Genomic DNA, 18822 nt, shown 5'->3' with positions numbered 1-18822 from the left:
TGGATTAGTTAGTTTGGTTGGATGGTTCTTTGTTACCTATGATGGGTATCAAGTCGGATGGTTTGGGAACCTGAAGTGGTTTCAGGTAGTTAGGAAACATGTGGAGATGTTTCTAGGAGAGGGAAGTCTAATGAATCGTATGGATAAATAGGATGCTTTTGGCAGCCTTTCCTTGAGCAGCTTTTGGCAGTACAAACACAGATTCTACAAGGAGTGGCCCAGACAATGGCCCATATGCAGCAGAATACCCTCGCCGCCCCTGCACCGCAATACCAACACTGTGACAAGCTCAGAGAATTCCAAAGGACTAAGTCGCCTAACTTCTTTTATGCTGCTGAACCTATGGATGCTGATGACTGGCTCAAGGTCATTGAGAAGAAGCTTTCAATCTCTTAGTGCAACATCAGAGAGAAAGTTTTGTTTACTTCACACCAGCTGATGGGATCTACCGCAGGCTGGTGGGATGCCTATGTCACTGCTCATGAAGAACCTAAGGATACGAGGACCATTCGTCTTGTGTCACCTGCTCAAGTGCACGCGATTGTCACTGTTGTCTAGCCTGTCATCGTCGTCTAGGCGAGAAGAAAAGGCAGGAGGGAAGCGACGCATCGCCGGACGCGCGATGGGTGATGAAGTAGTGCCGGTGGGCTCATGCTATCGCTGTCAAGGCCGACCTGGCCTGCTGACCTAGCCAGCACGGACGGGTGGCCGGGCCGCGTCTGGCCATTTCTTCGACAGAAACGACGGACGTAGGCACCGATTTTTTTTATTTATAAATTCTTATTTTTGAAATTAGCATAAATATACGTTCATTTCAAAATTAGCAAAAATATGCTCTTCTCGTCTTTTTAGTAGGCGAGATATATAAAAATCACCCTTCAGAGAGCGAGGAGATATCACAGTGGTCTACTCGGTTGCCACAGAAAGGAAAAAGGTTTCATCCGATGGGCGGGCGATAAGTTAAAAATCTCCCGCTCAGCAGGCAACAATGCCCCCTCCCCCCGCCCTTGGTGGGGGCCAGAAAAGGTATCGCCTGCTAGACGAGCAACAAGTTCAAAAAATCGCCCACCTAACGGGTAACAATAGTCCCCCTCCCGCACCATTGGTGGGGCCAGCAAAACTTTTCGCTTATTGGACGAGCGATAGGATGAAACAAATCTAACAATTGCCTGTCCCAGTTAGGCGGCACACCTCCTGTACTAACGCATCAGTCACAGGAGGAGTATGTGATGCCTACTCCTAGCGGCCACCCTACGTGAACAGTGATCTTGCCATACCCTCTCACGTACTCAGCGGATCACATGAGAGCATGAGACAACAAGCTGGCGAGAAGTGGGATGCTTAGGGGGATCGCCTCAAAGTGGGAACGAATTTAGGGACTAGTTTGTATCATATATTTTGTACATATTATTCTACTTTGTTTGTTTGTACCGTACATACGATTTCTTTTTTTCAACTTCACTCCCCTATTAGCATTGCAACAGAGGACTCTAAGCAATTGTTCTATGCAAATAGAAAATGAAAGGAAGGAGGGGTAGAAAGTGTTGGCTCAGCCCAGAGGAAGAACGAAAACAGGGTGACAAAAACACAAAAAGAAATGTCCTTTAGCACAAGGTCTTCTCGGTTTTCTATTTATTTAGGATGACCTTAAATTAATTATAAGTCTCATTTAACTACTTATGTATAATTGCTTCATTAATATTTTTGTTAATTAATTTACTAACTATTAATTTACCAATGTAAAATTGTGTTATTACATCATACCAGGGTGCCAAAGATTCATGTAGAAATAACCCCTCGGAGTGCCATATTGGCATGACTGTCCATTGTGCTTGTATGGCCACCAAGCCCGAATGGCGACGTCTTTCGATGGGAAGACTTTTAGTCGGAGGTTCTTTCGGTGTCCCGGGATAGAACTTGATTTCATATTATCCCCTCCTTTCCGACTCTTTCATGGCTTCCAATTTCATATTCTAAACTACACTCCTTACACCACGTTTATCAACGACAACTTTGTCGCTTCAAGCAATAGATCGACATGGGGGTGAATTAGAGAGGTCAAAACCAAAGGGAAGTACAAACTTATGATGGAAGAAGCACGCCAGAGGCAGGAGGCACGTTAGGTGCGACATGAGGAATGTCAATGGTGAGAATAGGCATGCAAGCGACAGACTGAAGAGCTTCAAAGGTGGGAGGAGGAACACCGCCTTCGAGAGGAGGAATTAAAGAGGCAGGAGGACAAACCTTAGAGGTGTTAGGCTCTCCTACGCTTCCAAGAAAAGGAGCGCGAAGCGATGTATGCGAGAAGGTGAAAATATCCCCAATCCACACAGTAGAAATTTTGTTCTATCCCCAATATTCTAATATTCAAAATCATGTACCACACAGTAGAAATTATGTACCATGATCTTTATAATAACCCTAGGCATGTATATGTGAGTAAAATACCAGATTCTATTCCTCTTCATAAAACTTAAATTTCTTAAAGTAATATATGGAATCTTCATATGACTGCAGTTTAAGAAATGGAGGATGTACAATTTTTTTTTTTAAAAACACTTCTAGCCCACCAAGTGGGAGAGAATTACTTCTCTTCCATTGGATGGGTGAGAAGAGCCTTTGCAATCCTTCTCTGCCACATCGACATATCGCCCATGGGTAATTTTTATTCATGTTTTGTTAATTTCTAAAATGGACCCATATTTTTGCTAATTCTGAAAATAAAAACATATAAATAAAAAATTGTAGCAACGGATGTGCACGGTGACCGGTGGCAAAACCACCGACAGGTTCATGAGCTGGAATTTTGTCCAAAACAGAAAGAACTCTAGCGCAAATCTAGCCTTTCCCAGCCGTAATTTAAAGGTCCCAAACACCTTTATCGTCTTATCGGGATTGCCTCCTTCATAATTCCGAGCGATCAAACTGCAAATTCCTTCATCTCAAAAAAAAAAAAAAATCTGGAAATTCGTAATGGCCGTACCCAAGAATTTGAGGCCCTCGTGCGAAACATAAAATGAGGCCCTGTGCCTAAGAAATGCCATTACCAAAATACATTTTTATATCGCCATAATTATAACATATATGTTTTTCTTGAGAGGAGTAAAAAAAATATGCTTTTCTTAATCACAATACTAAGAATTACATTAAACATTTATGCTAAAAGGGTAAAGGTAGCCTTCACACTAACCGATATCTTAACTTCTGCTGAAAAGCATCATCCGTCTAGTATTTCTTGAAATGAAATCTTCGATTATATCTTCATAATTAATCTTATCTAAAATATCACTTTCAGTGTTATCGTTATCAATTCATTGAGTCTTTCTTGTGTCATAGTAGAACGTAAGTAGGACTTTAACAGCTTTAGTTTAGAAAAGCTACTTCCTACAGATGCAACAATCACAGAAATGGTTAACAAAATTCTATATGCAATAACGGTATAACCTAGCCTTTTCACAAACTTTAGGATATTAAGAGGGTCCAAATTTTTCTTAGAGATGAAATCTTGGATGAACTTTAACTCCACATACAATTATTTGCCATCAATGTCATAATATTCTCCACTCTTAAGTGTAGCCTCAAGATGACCATAAGAAGATAACAAACTCTTATCATCCAAGGAGCATGATATATGCGAAGTAAACAATAAACCAAAAGTATTTTGGTGCCCCTGGTATTGTTCAAACCTCCTAGTAAGTGAAGTGATAGCTTGATCAACAACACGTATAAAATAATTGACCTTAAATGACTCCTCTACTGATTGTGAAGGAATAGATACATCATCAGAACTCCCGTCAAATTGTCCTTTTCTTTTGATTTTACGCTTGGTAGGGAATGTTGGATTAACATTCATCTCAAGTGCAATTTCTTTTGCAGTTTCTAATACATCTAAAAACCAGTTTATCTGTACTTACAAAAAAGGAAATTAGCCCTTGTACTTTATCAATTGCAATATCAATAAGCATATCATTTGCTTGTAACTACTTCTTGACCAAATTAACAGCAAATAATATTTCATAGCAGATGATTATTGCCACTAAAAAATCAAAGTCACCAAGTTCATTGCTCGCCAAGGATGTAGCTTCACTACTTGTTTTTGGATCATTATCATTGTTAGCTACTTGGAGTAAAGCTTCCCTTATTTCCTAAATTTGAAACCTTATAGCCTTAACACTATCAACATGACTCTACCAATGAGTAGATGATATTGACTTGAGAGTCAATCCTACCATGTTATCTTTCAAAATTTGTCATTTCTTAGTAGAATTAGCAAATATTGTATAGATACATTGTATAACTCCAAAAAAATCTTTTGCTTTACCACAAGTTTTTTCCATATTACATAGTGTTAAATCAAGACTATGACAACTACAAGTAGAATAAAAAGCTCTAGGATTTATATCCAAGAGTTTCTCTTGTACCCCTTGATTTTTTTCTTTCATATTTGACCAATTGTCATAGCCTTGTCCTCTCACATTGTCTAGATCAAGGTCAAGATTTTTCAATTCATTTTATAAAACATCAAAGAGTCCTTATCCAGTGGTATTATTTATATCCAAAAAAACCTAAAAAGAATTCTTCAATGCAAATAGAATATCAACATATCTTATGATCAAAAACAATTATTCTTGGTGGCTTGCATTGGGTACAGTCAAGTATAACTGAGAAATATTTTGATTCTTCTATTTTTCTAATAATTTCAGACCCGATTGCTGAAAAAATCAAATTTATTAACTCATTTTGGATGCCATGACCAAGGTAATGGACTTGAATCTCATCATTTGTGATGCGATGAACATGCTCTTGGATAATTGGGTCAAATTCAACCAACATTTCAACCATGCCTAAGAAAATTCTATTACTATCTTGGTACAACTTGCCATTAGTACCGCGAAATGCTAGATTATGTTTTGCAAGAAATTTCATAATCAAAATAATTCTAAACGAAACTTTTCTCCAATGGTCCTTTTCCTTCTCAAGTTCTCGCTAAGCAACTTTATCAATAGTTTGATTCTTTTGCATCATGAGACACAAATCATACCATATGGTCATATTCAAATCATGTTCTGCACTAGTTTCATGCTCTTTTAAGTCTAGTGCTAAGATGTGGCCAATCATTGAAATCCTCATTTGCTAACGGATCTTTTCCATGCCCCCTTCTAAATAATTTTCAGCATAAATAAAATATTCTATCGAGCTCTTTGCAATATACAAATCATCTCTATCGCACTTCTCTCCATTGATAGAACTCTAGTGTATTGTACTGTAGAAAACCTTATAAAGAGTCTTATCTTTAGGGCCTTTCTGAATCCACAAAGCTTTTTTAGACCCTTTTGGACCAAAATATCAAATAAATTTAGGATCAAATGCATTCCAATTTCTTAGATCAAATATATTAGGCTGAAAAGAAGCATCCATATCATTGTTACTTTCAGTACTAGATGACCTATCCATGCTTCCGTCAAAATCATCTGTTTTACCGCTAATTTCATCAACATTGTTATCAGGATTAATTGGTCCCGAATCAATTTATGCTATGTGAGCCTCAGCATTGTTAGCGTCATTGCCATGACCCTGTCAACATTAGCATCACAAGTTTGATTTTCAGAAGTAATTTGAGATCCTTTTACAACAAATCTGTCAAGAGCACCCCTTTGAGTATGAGCTAGCTCTTCAAATCTTTTTTTTCCTCTTACACTCTTCATATCCAAAATCATATTTCCTAATTCTAGAAGATATGATGAGAAAATAAAAATTCCTCTTTCACAAATAGAACAGAACTCATGTCTGAAAATGAAGATTCCGACATCAGGAAGCTCATGCCAGCAAGAAAAGAAAAGAAATCTGCTCGTACCTTGATGCGATTTGCGATGTAGAGTTGCAGACCTGAAGTCTAGAAATTCGGAGCCCGTGGCTGCACTGATGACTGATCGCACACCTCTTCCTTGGCAGGTTAGCAACCAATCATCGTAGCCCCATGCCCCCAATCTGAGCTCAGTAAGAATCATAGAATGAACAGACAAGAGGAGAGGGGATGGATTGTCATTTTTGGGGAAATTAGGAGGGGAGAAATTAATTTTCACGTACTTGATGCGATTTGTAGAGTTGTAGACCTGAAGTCTAAAAATTCGGATTAAGGAGAAGAAGCACCATAGGCGTTCGACGGGGAGCTCGCCGAGGAGGATGTGCGGTCCATGAGGGAGAGAGCTTTGTGAGGAGAAGGGCCGTTAGCCTGTTAAATGGAGAGAGCGGTGGTTGCTGCTGCAAGCTTTCCCTTCGTGTTGTGCATTCACTCGTGTCTAAGATTATGAAGAGACAAAGATACAACACATGGTATAGACCTTTCTTTTTCTCGAATACGGGGAGATTTATATATCATTATATTATATTAAAAAGAAGAAGAAAAACTAAATAGCTAAGTTGACTCAGTTTTAAAGAAAACCGGAGCTAAAAATCTCACAACGGCAAGATTTGAAGATACTGGCAAACAACACTGATATGATAATATGATCTCAATTCGAAATAAACCCATATACCAAAAGGTACAACCTGATAGACAGCTCTAACCCAACTCAACTCACGCGCTAATCAACCAGACAACCGTGTCCCTCTCAACTTGATCAGCAGAGCCTTTCCCGCGCCGCATCTCCCTCACTCGGCCAGCAAAGACCTGCTCCTAAATCGTTATCATAAAGCGTCAATCCAGCAAGAAGAGTCGTCACAGACCGAGGAAGTAGGAGCAATATCTACAAAGAAATATGCAGATACTGAAGGGCACGATAGCCATCCGAGACAACGCATTCGAAAAGAGAGCAACGATGACACCATCATCACTCGACCAGAGAACCGATCAGAATTTTCACCTAAGTAGCCACAAGGAAGGAATAGTCCCTAAAAATACCAACGTCATCGACACCAGCATACAGTTAGGCAAAGCTTGGCCTGCAACTCCTCTACCCAGAGCTCCCCACCCCGACTACAAAGCCCCCTGTCGAGCCCGCCGACCCAAGGCTGGCCAGGCAAACACAGCTGCGACATCCTAACTTCAAACCCATCGCTAGCACGACGGCCTTATTCTCGAACGTTGACGCTGATGGAGGGAGGAGTCACCCTGGAGGCAGGGTCCCTGAAAGAACTATATTCCCGCTTTATACTAAAATGGTATATTATCTTATTAACTCATGCTAAGTACTAGTACTTACGTAATTTTTTTGGGCCCCTAATTTTGGAGGTCCTGTTCCGTCGGGCACCCTGAATTTGCTCATCTACGGGCCCGGTATATAGCAAGTCACGCTCACAGATAAAACTAGACAAGAAACAGTGGCACTAAATGACCACAGAGCAATTGCAACATAGTCCAATAGACTCGGCAAAGATGTCTGAAAGAACCAATTACACAACCTTACAAGACATAATAGTCCACATCATCCACACACACATCCCTTCCAGAGGATGAGACCATACGAATCGCCACAGAAAATCCACATTACCGGCACACACACACATGAACAAACCACACATTTACTCTTCGACAGCATCGGTTGCTCTTGCACACTTGTTCTCGCCCAGGGCTGTCTCTGCAAACGCCATACTCCCTAAGCCACCAGCACATACAACGCGTAGACGATCCCCGGTATGTACCCGAGTATTGTCAGCACGAGATCGATCCAGAACTCCACCTGCATCATGCGCACCATCCATGTCATTAAAAAAAAAAAAGCACAACACAGCGTATACGCAAGAAGAACCTATGCTTGTAGAACTGGTTCATGTAATAAATATATCGTCAGTTTCACTTACGCCGCAGCCGTAACGCAGGAAGACGCCGACGGGCGGGAGGAAGATGGCGAGGAGCACCTCCAGGAACGTCGCCGACGCCATGGCTCACTCACTGTCTAAATCTGCTCCCTTTCCAGAATGCTTTCTTCCCTCCTCTTTTCTCACTCTGAAAATTCGTCTGGGATTAACTACGCTCAATCCAAAGTGCCTGATTGAAGGTGGCACACGGCCCGTTTATATAGCGAATTCGCGGCAGTTTTTTGGCGACTGCCCGGCCCATTCGGTCGGGAGAGGGTACGTGTCCCGGGGGTGGCACGAGGCAGGGGCGGTTGCGCCCCACGTCGGCGGTTCTTGCGTGCGGGACTCGGGCACTGGAACTGTGCGGATCAGACGCGGGCAAACGCTGCTTTCAGTGGCCCTTTCTGGTGCCTTCTGTGTGATCCGCCGTGGCTCCGTGGCCCTTTTTTCCAGAGTACAAGTAGGACGTACACCGACAGTCTCTTACTCTAAAAAATGGGTCCGAGACGAGTAGGCTAGCTTGGCTGTTTGCTGATATGATACGATCGTAACAGGGGCCTAAACACTGTGGGTTTGGAGAGTTTGCGGGCGATTTGTTTTTGCCTTTTGCAGTAGCCACAGCTGGCGGTTCGTCTTTATCGCCGTACAAGGCATGCATGACTCTTGAGTTCGTGTGGTTAATGTGATGCGTTTTATTACAGTTTATATACAGTCATATACGTCACGATTCTCCACTCGTGATCAAATGGGTTCACGATTGTGATGAGCGCCGGAGGGTTGAAACTGTAGTCGTGCTGTTGTGGAATGTAGACTAGCAATCTACCGCTGCGCACCGGTTGGCGATGGCATTGATGCGCTTCAGTGGGCCGGGCCTAATCTTCAAATGGGGGCGGGCCTTACCCGTGGTGCCTGACTGGCCCTTACAAAAGCATTGCAACAGGAGTAACTTGCACAGAGGGTAAAATTTCACTGGCCGTATGAACTATCAAGACTCTTTATCTGCGTTGAAATTCATTTTGAAGATATATGTGAAAAAATCATAAGATACGTAAAAAAATCAACAAATAAATGAATATCATGTAGAAGGAATAAACGGAGGAAATAACTTATATGTCCACACTCTTTATGGAGTTGCCTTTCCCCATCCTGCACAGGTGCCCGCGGCCCATATTTACTCGCAAGTGGGAAAGAAAACCCGAACGAAATTCACTTGGAAGTATGAACAAGCATCAGATCCGATGGACTAATCGGCAAACTTCCGCTGAGAAAAGACCAACTGGCATACTGAACTCTGAACAAACAGCATTTTTTATGGGTGCTTGAGCATGCAATTTTGGATCTGAAGAATCATTTGGATATTCGATATTTTAGGTTTAAGGCCGTCCATGAATGCCTTAGAGTGTACACAGACAGACAGCATCGTCCGTGGATGCATATGTACAGTCCGTAATTTTGCCAGATTTCAAGACACGCCTAAACTATCCCATTTTTGTTTGGAGCAATCTAAACTATCCCATTTACAGCGCATCGGATTTATGCGACCTCGCTGCGCTGATGCCGTCAGGCCTAAGATATCGCATCTAGTATGATTCAGCCAAGCCACCCGAATCAAATGGATCATCGCATGAAAGGAGCACTAAGTGCAGCTCCCCACAACCGCGATCTCATCTTTGAGAGTCTTCCTCTTGCCCTCGTGCTTGCTCCCGGCCTTCCCAGGCTTTTTCAGCGTCTGCAGTGGCACATCAGCGAATTAACGTATCAGAAGTTCAGTCAGAACCGACAATTTTCAGAAGTGCTCCATCGCGGCATAGCTCCAGTAATTATATAGCTGGTGTGATATACCGGGACAACGCTCGAGTGATTTTAGCTTGTACGAGACACTGACCTTCTTGAGCAGCATGTCAGTCTGCCGCTCCATCTGTCGGATCTGCTCCACGGTCATGCCGTACCACTCGTCGATCCACGCGAAGCACAGCCGGTGGCACGCCAAGAACAGCGCCCTCTCCCCCTGCAAGGACGGAATCGGCTGCGTTTAGCCCTGAACTTCTGAAACTCAGAAGGAAAGAAAAAAGCTCTGAACTTCTGAACGTTTCGTCATTGTGCCAAGGTGCAGCCTGACGGGCTAACTGGTGATGTTCAGAGAATGCCAATACAACTGCAAGGCATGATCGCAACATACCGTAATGATGCAGTCTTCGAGCCGTTCGCCCAAGCCCCAGATAGGAGCGTCCATGATCACCAGCTTGTATGTGGTCATTACCGGACGGCACGAATCCTGCAGGAAACACCAACCACGCACACGCATATGTGATATGTATGTCACTTGACGACTGCAGTAACAGGATTCTGAATAGCACCATTGGCAGATACTAATTGAGAAATTCTGTATGACTGCATACCATCCATCCCTTTAGAAGAGGGCCTCGCTCTGTTCTTTGTGACTTGAAGGTTGTCAGGTTGATGTTTGGAGCACTGATAACCTTACTCCAGTAGTCTCGCGATATAGATGCGATGTCGATGATCTCGACTTCTCTTGCAGCTAATTGCTCAGTGGTCAAATTATGCGCCTGATGTATAGTAGTAGTACATTCTTAGTATTTTGTTCTTTGAAACACTGATATTCTTACGATGGTTACAGTGAACTAACATTTTCGGAGCAACCATTGTCAGGCCTATTTACGGTGTCGATGGTCAATGAACACTTGCTGAAAAGTGGGCACTGATGACAAATGATGAAGACAACCAAGTTAGCTCTCAGATATCTGTTATCTTAATATTTGAGAGAAAAAAGAGCCACCAGTTCGCTCTTAAAGTCATAAAATTACCACATTAATCTAAAAAAGAAAATGATCTAGACTACTCATTGTTATGCCCATGTTATGAACTCTAACACTCTAGATTAAACCAAAGAATTCATAACAACGATTAATAAATAGGTAATTCGAATTGAAATATATAGAAAATTCACAGTTCAATTTCCATATGGTTTGAAAAGCAAAACATCTAAATAAACAGTCCAAATAAAATACAATTAATACTAATTGAAATTGGTGTTAGAATAGAAAAGAGAAGGATCCATATCAAATATAGTCTTAGAAAAAAATCAAATTATTATAAAAATCAAATACCTAAATAAAGAGTCCATGCAAATACAATTAATGAATAGCTAAAATTCATAATAAAAAATAATGAAATTTTTTTCAAAAATTTTGCTAAGATAATAAATTAAGAAGTATCGTGTAGCTTAAGACCATCACATCAGGCACACAGTAGGCAAGACATAACACGGCATTTTTTATATTTGTTGGGATGCCTACACTTGACACGCAATTTTGATTAAAACGTATACGGATCGAACTAATATATGTATACGATTCGGGTACAAGTTTGAAATATAAATAATTTTCTCTTTCGCTAACATAATTTTTATCTCTTCTTCTAATTTTATGCATTTTGTAATTAAACGACATTAACCTCGTAAAAAAGCTAAATAGACTAATTTTTAATCAAAGGTTATTGTGACAAAATATTACAGGGCCGGCCACCTCGCTAGTTCAGATATAAATGAAGTGTCTGGTTTTGAGAAGTACTTTTAAATACCTTGGTCACTAGTGCGTGTCAGAGTAGATGGAGTTCACCGCACACATGAAAACATAATGGAAAAAGTTAAGCGCAATTTTTCACCCGCCGAATATTACATTGCAGATTCTACTTTAAAATAGCCAAAATGTAATTGCTAACCTGTTCTGCTCTTTGGAAATGCACACCACGAGTCATTATGCACTGTGAGAGCACTGGCGGGCGCAAAGCCCTTCATCCAAGATGGAATTTTGCTGGAAACTTTTAATTGTTAAACAAACAGAATTGGATAAATTGGAAACTCATGGTCCTAGTTAATTACATATTTTGCATGACAACTGTACTGATTGCCAGTAGTTTGCATGGTCTTCATTACCTTTGTCTTTGTTTATTCAGTTATTCTTGTCAAAATGTTAATAAAAAGTTTAATCCATAAAATAACTATCCCCTAAATCTTAACAAACATGTTTCTGAAACAATCTTAGCATTGCTTAAAACAAATATGCTTAAAAGAATGAATTATATCATGAAATAAATATACATACATACCTCTGCAAATGATAAACTTTTGATCTGAATTGGCCCTTGCCAAGCTGCTCATCCTCAAATGGAACCTGCTGCAGTACCTCTACACCCTCTTTGCTGTTTGTGTTTTGCTGCTCCATCTTCATGATAGTATAGCTGATCCCTATTTCGTACTGTAACACAATAGTTTATCTTGATCAGCTCATTTATCAACTCAACTACAAGAATCCAAAACTTCAGTTGAGAACTTTCTATTTTGCTTTTCGATCATCGTACCTCTTCCATGGACATAGGCATGACGATCCGGCTTTGTGCAAGATTGAAGTCAAGGTATGCCCAAATTCATACAGAAACACAAACATGGGCAGAAAAAGTTGCGTACATAAAGTAAGATTCTGTTAACATAACAATTTCGGAAGGATACAACTCCTTGATCTGAACCATGGCTGAAGTAGTATCAAGATGGCCAAGTTTGATGGCTTCCTGAATCGCTGTTGAGAGGGAGGAGAGGAAGAGCTTTTGCCTGTTTCCCTCCTATTTGGTGGTTGAAGATGGCAATGGAGAAAGCATGGAACAATACTTAATGCTTCAAACTGTTGTTTATATTTATTCCATGGATGCCCTCCTACAAATGTGAAATCCCATGCTCCCCCCATTTAGAATATACTAACGCATCAACCTGTGCGATTGCACAGGCTAGAAATTTAGCATACAACTGAATTTTAGATATTTGTGTTAATAATAATTGTATGCTAAGATACATCAGCTATTTATATTTAAATATTAGAATATAAAATATAAATATAATTTTTATTCATAATATTGAAATCATATTTATTATTTGTGAATAGATCTAATTTATAATTTTCATTTTATGTGTTATGCAAATTGATTTTTATTTGTTTCTTGATTTTTTGAAATTATTATTATTTTTAATATCGTCACCGTATCTCATATTATTTTTTTGAAATACATTATAAATTCTTTGATATTACTTTTATGTGATAATCCGTAATATGTTTGCGTTCTGTTGTTTTAATTTTGTAATATTTGATTACACGCATATTTAATTGGCATATTTTAATTGATTTGGAAAAGTGTGTTTATTGCTAGTAACTAAGTTGGAGTTTACTAACGTAATCTCGTTGGACAAAGGGTATCTATAAAAAAAAGAAGGAAAGATCAGGAAAGAAGTAGTCTTAGAGTTGGACTCTGATTTGTTTTTTAATCTTTTGTTTCTTCTGATTGTTGATCTATGGTTACAGTTAGTCAATCAATCAATTCGACGGTTGGATGTTTTGCTTTTTTATGAGAATTTCTAGGATTTTCTTAGGATTAATGTGGAGGCACCAAAAGAAGCCTCCAATTAGTAAATATAAGATGGTATTGCACGCATCAAAATTCAGAACAGGGCAGAAGGGATTCATCCTTCCAGTGTTAAACTGAAGTTTTAGGAGGATCAACATGCAAAGAATCTTAAAACAAAGCAAATATATAGGTCTACATCAAGCGAGCTGTGAGGTGCGGTAGTTACAAACGTCACTGGTTACCTTTATGTAACGTATCTTGCAGCTTATGGAAAAAGATGCTGGCGTCCGCCCGGCCGCCCATACAATTGTGCCCACCCCTTTTCGTTCTTTTGCCAGGGGAAAACACCTGGCCAGGAGGAATTTATGTCCTGGAAATGCACCATTCTATCACGCAACCACGAAGTCTTGGCTGTTGATTGTCTGATCCAGTGGCCGAAGCCGATTGCAACGAAGATCGCCAAACATCACCTAATAAACCCCTTCCTGACAGGCTTGCACTCAAGAATATATAGCAACAAATGGTTTAAACCGATAAAGTATTAGTATTAGATAGCTTCTCACAACTATTTCTAGGATGTCTTCAGCAACTTTCCAGCCTGAGTCAATTTACATGTTCTCTATAAATATATTCACCATGCTTTTCTCGGTTCCTGTAATTTGAAACTGAGAGCAAAGTATATCTGAATATATGAACTCCGAGACTGACATTTTACTGAACGCTAATTGTTTCATATGTATGTCCGGAAGCTTGCTGATCATTCAATCATGGTACAAGTGGACAATGGAAGAATTGTTTTGATTAATTGTAAGTTCAAATAAGTGGACTTGGTCGGCAACAGCTAACACCGACACCAAACACAAACTGATTTTTCTAAAAAAAAAATTAGGTGTATAAACACAAACAGAGCAGCTCGTGAAACGGATAATGCCGTCTAAATGTGCGGCCGTCCTAATTCGTCTGTTGGCGAGTACTATTGTTTTATCCCAGGAATTAAATTCTGGAGTTTAAAGGGTTCTCTATAATTGAAATGAAATGGCAGCGCTGAGGCCGTGGAAGATGCGGTAGGGCACCATTTCTTTCTGAAGTGAGTTGGGAAGAAGATTCTGATGGATATTCCATAATATACCAGTGGATGGTCCTTGTACCATTTTGCCTACTTCTTCCACCCATCACGTAATCTTGGCTTGGGATTACTTCTTGGCTTTTTTCTTCATCTCATTTCTAATGCATTCATCTGCAAAGAGTTCCTTCAAACATTTGAAGTCTCCCCCTGTTTTTTAGCTTGTTTACGGTCTTACCAAGAGGTATCAAAATTATAACTTAAGTTTGGTACATGAGGTAATAAAATTTGATACAGGTACCAATTTTTATTACCTCTCAAGTTATAATCAGTGGTACCCTTCTAATGATGGTAAAGAAACTCTTTTTTTTTTCAGGGTACAATTTTTTAATCATTAACTCTTGCCCGCTAATTTTGCTCTTTTTTACCCTTCATTCGACATATGCAGCTCTCCGTGTTTCAATTAAGTTTGGATTTGAGAACAGCGAAGTGCACACAATATTGGGTTATGAAGATACCGACGAAATGAGATCGGAGGCCCGAGTAAGCATAGCGTCGCCTTAACAGCCCGTCCCGTATGTGCTATTGGGCTTTGAGAGCCCACGAATGAATAACACGCTGCGATTTTAGTTGCATGTGCGTTTGCAGGTAAAAAAAAAAAAGCAACATATTTCACCGTATTTGTAAAAAGAGATAACATATCGGTGTATTTATAAAGCTAGCACTCGTATTCAGTACCTCAAATTCTGAAAAAACCTTGGAACGGTGGGCCCAGTGCCGAATATGGGCAACAATGTCGTATTCGGCACCTCAGGTACCGAAAATTACCTGTATTCGGTACCTGAGTGCTGAATATGGTGCACAATGCCGTATTCGGTACGGCCCGGCCTGCTGTGCGGTCATATCGTGTCTCTGCTTTCGGCACGCGGTCATGCCGAGTCGTCTCGTCGTCACTTCGTGTCTCTGTTGTCCCCAGTAATTAGTGATCCTCGCGCTGTCGTTTTTTGCTATAAAATGAGAACGCGCTTGTGAGGAGTAGCATCAACGCATGCACGAGCCGCAATGCGAGAGGAGAGCAGAAGCACGAGTGAAGGAAGATAGGAGAGGAGAAGCAACAGTGCAACGCATGGAGAGGAGAGGAGAGGAGAAGCAACGCGAGATGAGGAGTAGTAGCAGCGCGAGGAGAGGAGAATCCGCCCGAGGCGAGGAGGAGTAGCCGTGATATACAATAAGTACTTAAATTATATTTTTAATTAGTACTTACAGCAATAATAGTAATTAGAGTAAGTAAAGTGTTTAATCCATTTAATTACATTTGTTCAATTATTTGCTTGGTTTGATTATATGAATATGATTATTTGCTTAGTTAGTGTGATAGTAATTAGTGTGAATTTGTATAATAGTAATTAGCGTGATGTTGTGTAATAGTAATTATTTGCTTAGGTTAGTAGATTATATAATAGTAATTAGCACGTAAACATCTAATTAGCATTGTTAATTACTTAAATATTTAGCATGTGTATCGTGCAAACATCTAAGTAGTAATTTTATTAGGTGTACCTTTGTTTAGCAGATACGGTATGATTTTTCATATTTTTTATGGAGAACGTCCCGCAGTTTTGCACGGGAAGCTTGTAACAATTTAGAACTATCAGCACATAGAGAGTTCAGTTGAGGTGCCTAATGACCTAGATGACCTGAAATCACATGTTATGAGCCTTTTGCATGTAAATCAGCAATCATATAATGTTGTCATGGAGGGTGTGCGGCCACGGGTTGTTCCAAACAGCTAGGTCATTGTCCATACATTGTTCGAGATGAGAAGGAACAACGTATGGGCTTTGTACTCACGCAAGGCATTAGGGGAGAACTTTGATATGAGGGTTACGTAAATATAGTGCCACGACTGATGCATGGTGATGCAGTGACTACCGTGGAAGTATCAGGCCATCAGGTGATGCATGAAGATGATGGAGGGTATGTAGGGGAGGGCAGTTCTGGTAGGGAGGGAGCTAGAGTGGACCTTTCTGATGTAGATGCAGGATGCATGGATGATTAAGCCGGTGGTAGAGGGGATGAAGAAGATGCTAACAATGATGACCCGATACTGGTGATCCAGTACTTTTGTGGTGTTGGTTTGCTGGATTGTGACATCATTGAGTATAACACCTTATCTAACTAGGGATACCAGAATATGCAATAGTTTTGTAACATGGGGGAGGTCATCCACTTTATTAGCAACTATGCTGTAATGATAAGAAGGGACCACAAGTGCGCACGGTCTAATCCTATAGAGTATGAGGTCAGGTGTATCAAGCACCTGATTTGTCCTTACTTCGTATGAGCACATAAGCCGAAATATAAGAACTATTTTGTGATCAGTAGACACATCACACATATATACAGCAAAGAGGCTATTAGAATATGAGCCATGCCATTGATGCGAGGTTTATATCCCAACTCCTCATCACCCTTGTTGGCACGAACATTTATTTGTCGCCAAAATCCATTATGGAGGAGGTGCAGACTAAAATGTGTATGCTGATCAATTACCATACCGCATGGTGAGTGAAGCAGAATGCATTGAAGATGTTGTTTGGAAGCTTCGAGGAGTCTTACAACTATGCTCCGAGGCTACAGCAGAAGATTGTCATGATGAATCTAGGGACCCAGTGGGCGATGGCAGATGAGCCGATCAAGCTAGAGGATGGATCATACATCACCACTGACCGATACCTCATTAGGTTATTATGATCCTTTGGACAATGCATCGAAGCTTTCAGATATTGCAGGCCGATTCTATGCGTGGATGCCACATTTCTGAGTAGCAAGTATCATGGGACCCTTATGACAACAATGGCGGTGGATGCAAATAATCAGATAATTTCTCTCGCTTTCGCAATGGTTGAGAGTAAGAACAATGATAGATGGTTGTGGTTCCTCACTTTGTTGAGGACACATGTCGTGGGCAACAGAGAACGAGTTTACATCATCTCTGACCGCAACAAGGGCCTTCTGCATGCGTTGGACGTGCTGCATGATAGCATAAACTACTCCATTACATGACCTGATGTGGAGAGAAGGTGGTGCATGCACCACTTGGGAGCGAACCTGTACACAAGGTACCGTAGCAAATCTCTTGTAAAGAGATTCAAAGGTTTGTGTCTACATAACCAGCATGCAAAGTTCAACGAGATATAGATAGAGTTAAATGAGACCACTCGTAAGATAATGACAGATCAATAAGAACAGGAGGACCATCTGCGAACGCAAATGGTTGGGGAACAAACTATCGCTAGCCGTTCATGTGCTACGTTTAGCCAGTGGATAGCGGGGAAGCTGGTGGAGCGTTGGGCCCTAATCCATGACACTCACGGTGCTAGGTTAGCACTTAGAATTTAAATGATCATATTGAACCCTAGTTATGCAAATAGGCCTTCTAAATTTTTTAATGCCATGTTAGGTACACCATCATAACAACAAACATAGCGGAGGCGTTCAACAATGTCCTAAAAGAGTACGAGGCCTTCTGTTGTGTGCCATCATTGAGCTCACATTCTATAGAACGATGGACTAGTTCCAAGACCATGGTAATGCTGCTATGAATTACAGCACGCAGTTTGCACCTAAGATGGAGGCAATCTTATCCAGAAGGAGGAATAAGGCACACTTTCATCATACGAGGATCTACGACATGGCCAACAATGACTTCAAGGTCATGTGCCGTTGTAGGTATGCTTCACGGTATAGTACGGGGGACACTGTACAGCAATGTCAACTTGGGCCTCACGAGGTGAAGTGCACATGCAATAAGCCAAAACTGCACTATATCTCGTGCTCGTATGTCTTAGCCGCTTGCAAGGACATGAACGGCAATGACGGATCACAGTACGTAGCATCGTACTTCACGATAGATGCATTGAGGAGCGCATGGCTTCCAAAAATGCGGTCCTTCAACATCGAAAGTAGCTACAAAACGATCGAAGGGTCTACGTGGGTATCTTATCCTCAAGCACGACGCACGAATCCTGGAAATCCTAGATCTACAAGGCTGCAAGGTGACATGGATGAAGCAGATGCTGTTGACGGCCTACGCAAGTGCAAACTTTGCAAACAACCTGGCCATGACAGGAGGACATGCCTGACCCGATAGTAAACTATCATGCACTATCGAACTGTAGTGTTTTAGATTTTGTTGCATTTTATTGAACCATGAAGCTTGTTTTTACCTATTTATTGAACCATGAAGCTTGTAACATATTCAAATTTGGTATTTACATACTTATTGAACCATGAAGAGTGTAGTATATTCTTTTTTATTATTCACATACGTATTGAACCATGAAGTTTGTAATGTATTCATATTTGCTGTTCACCTACTTATTGAACTATGTAGATTGAAATCCTTGTCATGGTTGATGTTGGTCTTCCCAAGCTTATTCAGCAGTGGTACGATGAGAACCATAGGGGACAGATGATTTTTACAAGGCAGCAGGTACTACAATTATATGTGCTTTTTAGTTATCAAGATAATTTGCTACTAACTCAAT

General features: G+C 40.6%; 2 protein-coding genes across 2 annotated transcripts; both read right to left on the bottom strand.

The window, feature by feature from the left end:
* Positions 1 to 7343: 7343 nt before the first annotated feature.
* Positions 7344 to 8001, bottom strand: LOC133916348 (low temperature-induced protein lt101.2-like). Its single transcript, XM_062359984.1, has 2 exons — positions 7801 to 8001; positions 7344 to 7679 (listed from the first exon to the last, which is right to left on the bottom strand). The coding sequence occupies exons 1-2, from the start codon at positions 7879 to 7881 to the stop codon at positions 7596 to 7598; spliced, it is 165 nt and encodes a 54-aa protein (XP_062215968.1). The 5' UTR covers positions 7882 to 8001; the 3' UTR covers positions 7344 to 7595.
* Positions 8002 to 9128: 1127 nt separating this feature from the next.
* LOC133916347 (uncharacterized) lies at positions 9129 to 12495 on the bottom strand. Its single transcript, XM_062359983.1, has 10 exons — positions 12326 to 12495; positions 12178 to 12208; positions 11926 to 12074; positions 11539 to 11630; positions 11398 to 11405; positions 10445 to 10516; positions 10197 to 10364; positions 9977 to 10072; positions 9683 to 9805; positions 9129 to 9526 (listed from the first exon to the last, which is right to left on the bottom strand). Exons 1-10 carry the CDS (start codon positions 12343 to 12345, stop codon positions 9434 to 9436), a joined length of 852 nt encoding a protein of 283 aa, XP_062215967.1. The 5' UTR covers positions 12346 to 12495; the 3' UTR covers positions 9129 to 9433.
* Between the last annotated feature and the right edge of the window lie 6327 nt (positions 12496 to 18822).

The sequence above is a fragment of the Phragmites australis genome, chromosome 4 (genome assembly GCF_958298935.1).
Source record: "Phragmites australis chromosome 4, lpPhrAust1.1, whole genome shotgun sequence".
Classification (NCBI taxonomy): domain Eukaryota; kingdom Viridiplantae; phylum Streptophyta; class Magnoliopsida; order Poales; family Poaceae; genus Phragmites; species Phragmites australis.
The sequence above is the reverse complement of the archived record's forward strand: the minus strand, read 5'-3'. Positions and strand labels throughout refer to the sequence as shown.

Bases quoted from the DNA above. Each gene is read 5' to 3' on its own strand.
- LOC133916348 (XM_062359984.1), bottom strand. From the start codon at position 7,881: ATGGCGTCGGCGACGTTCCTGGAGGTGCTCCTCGCCATCTTCCTCCCG. The intron at 7,680-7,800 runs GTAAGTGAAACT...CGCATGATGCAG, and splicing joins TCCTGCGTTACGGCTGCGGC to GTGGAGTTCTGGATCGATCT.
- LOC133916347 (XM_062359983.1), bottom strand. From the start codon at position 12,345: ATGGTTCAGATCAAGGAGTT. The intron at 12,075-12,177 runs GTACGATGATCG...ATTGTGTTACAG, and splicing joins TGCCTATGTCCATGGAAGAG to TACGAAATAGGGATCAGCTA. The intron at 10,073-10,196 runs GTATGCAGTCAT...TGTTTCCTGCAG, and splicing joins CTCTTCTAAAGGGATGGATG to GATTCGTGCCGTCCGGTAAT.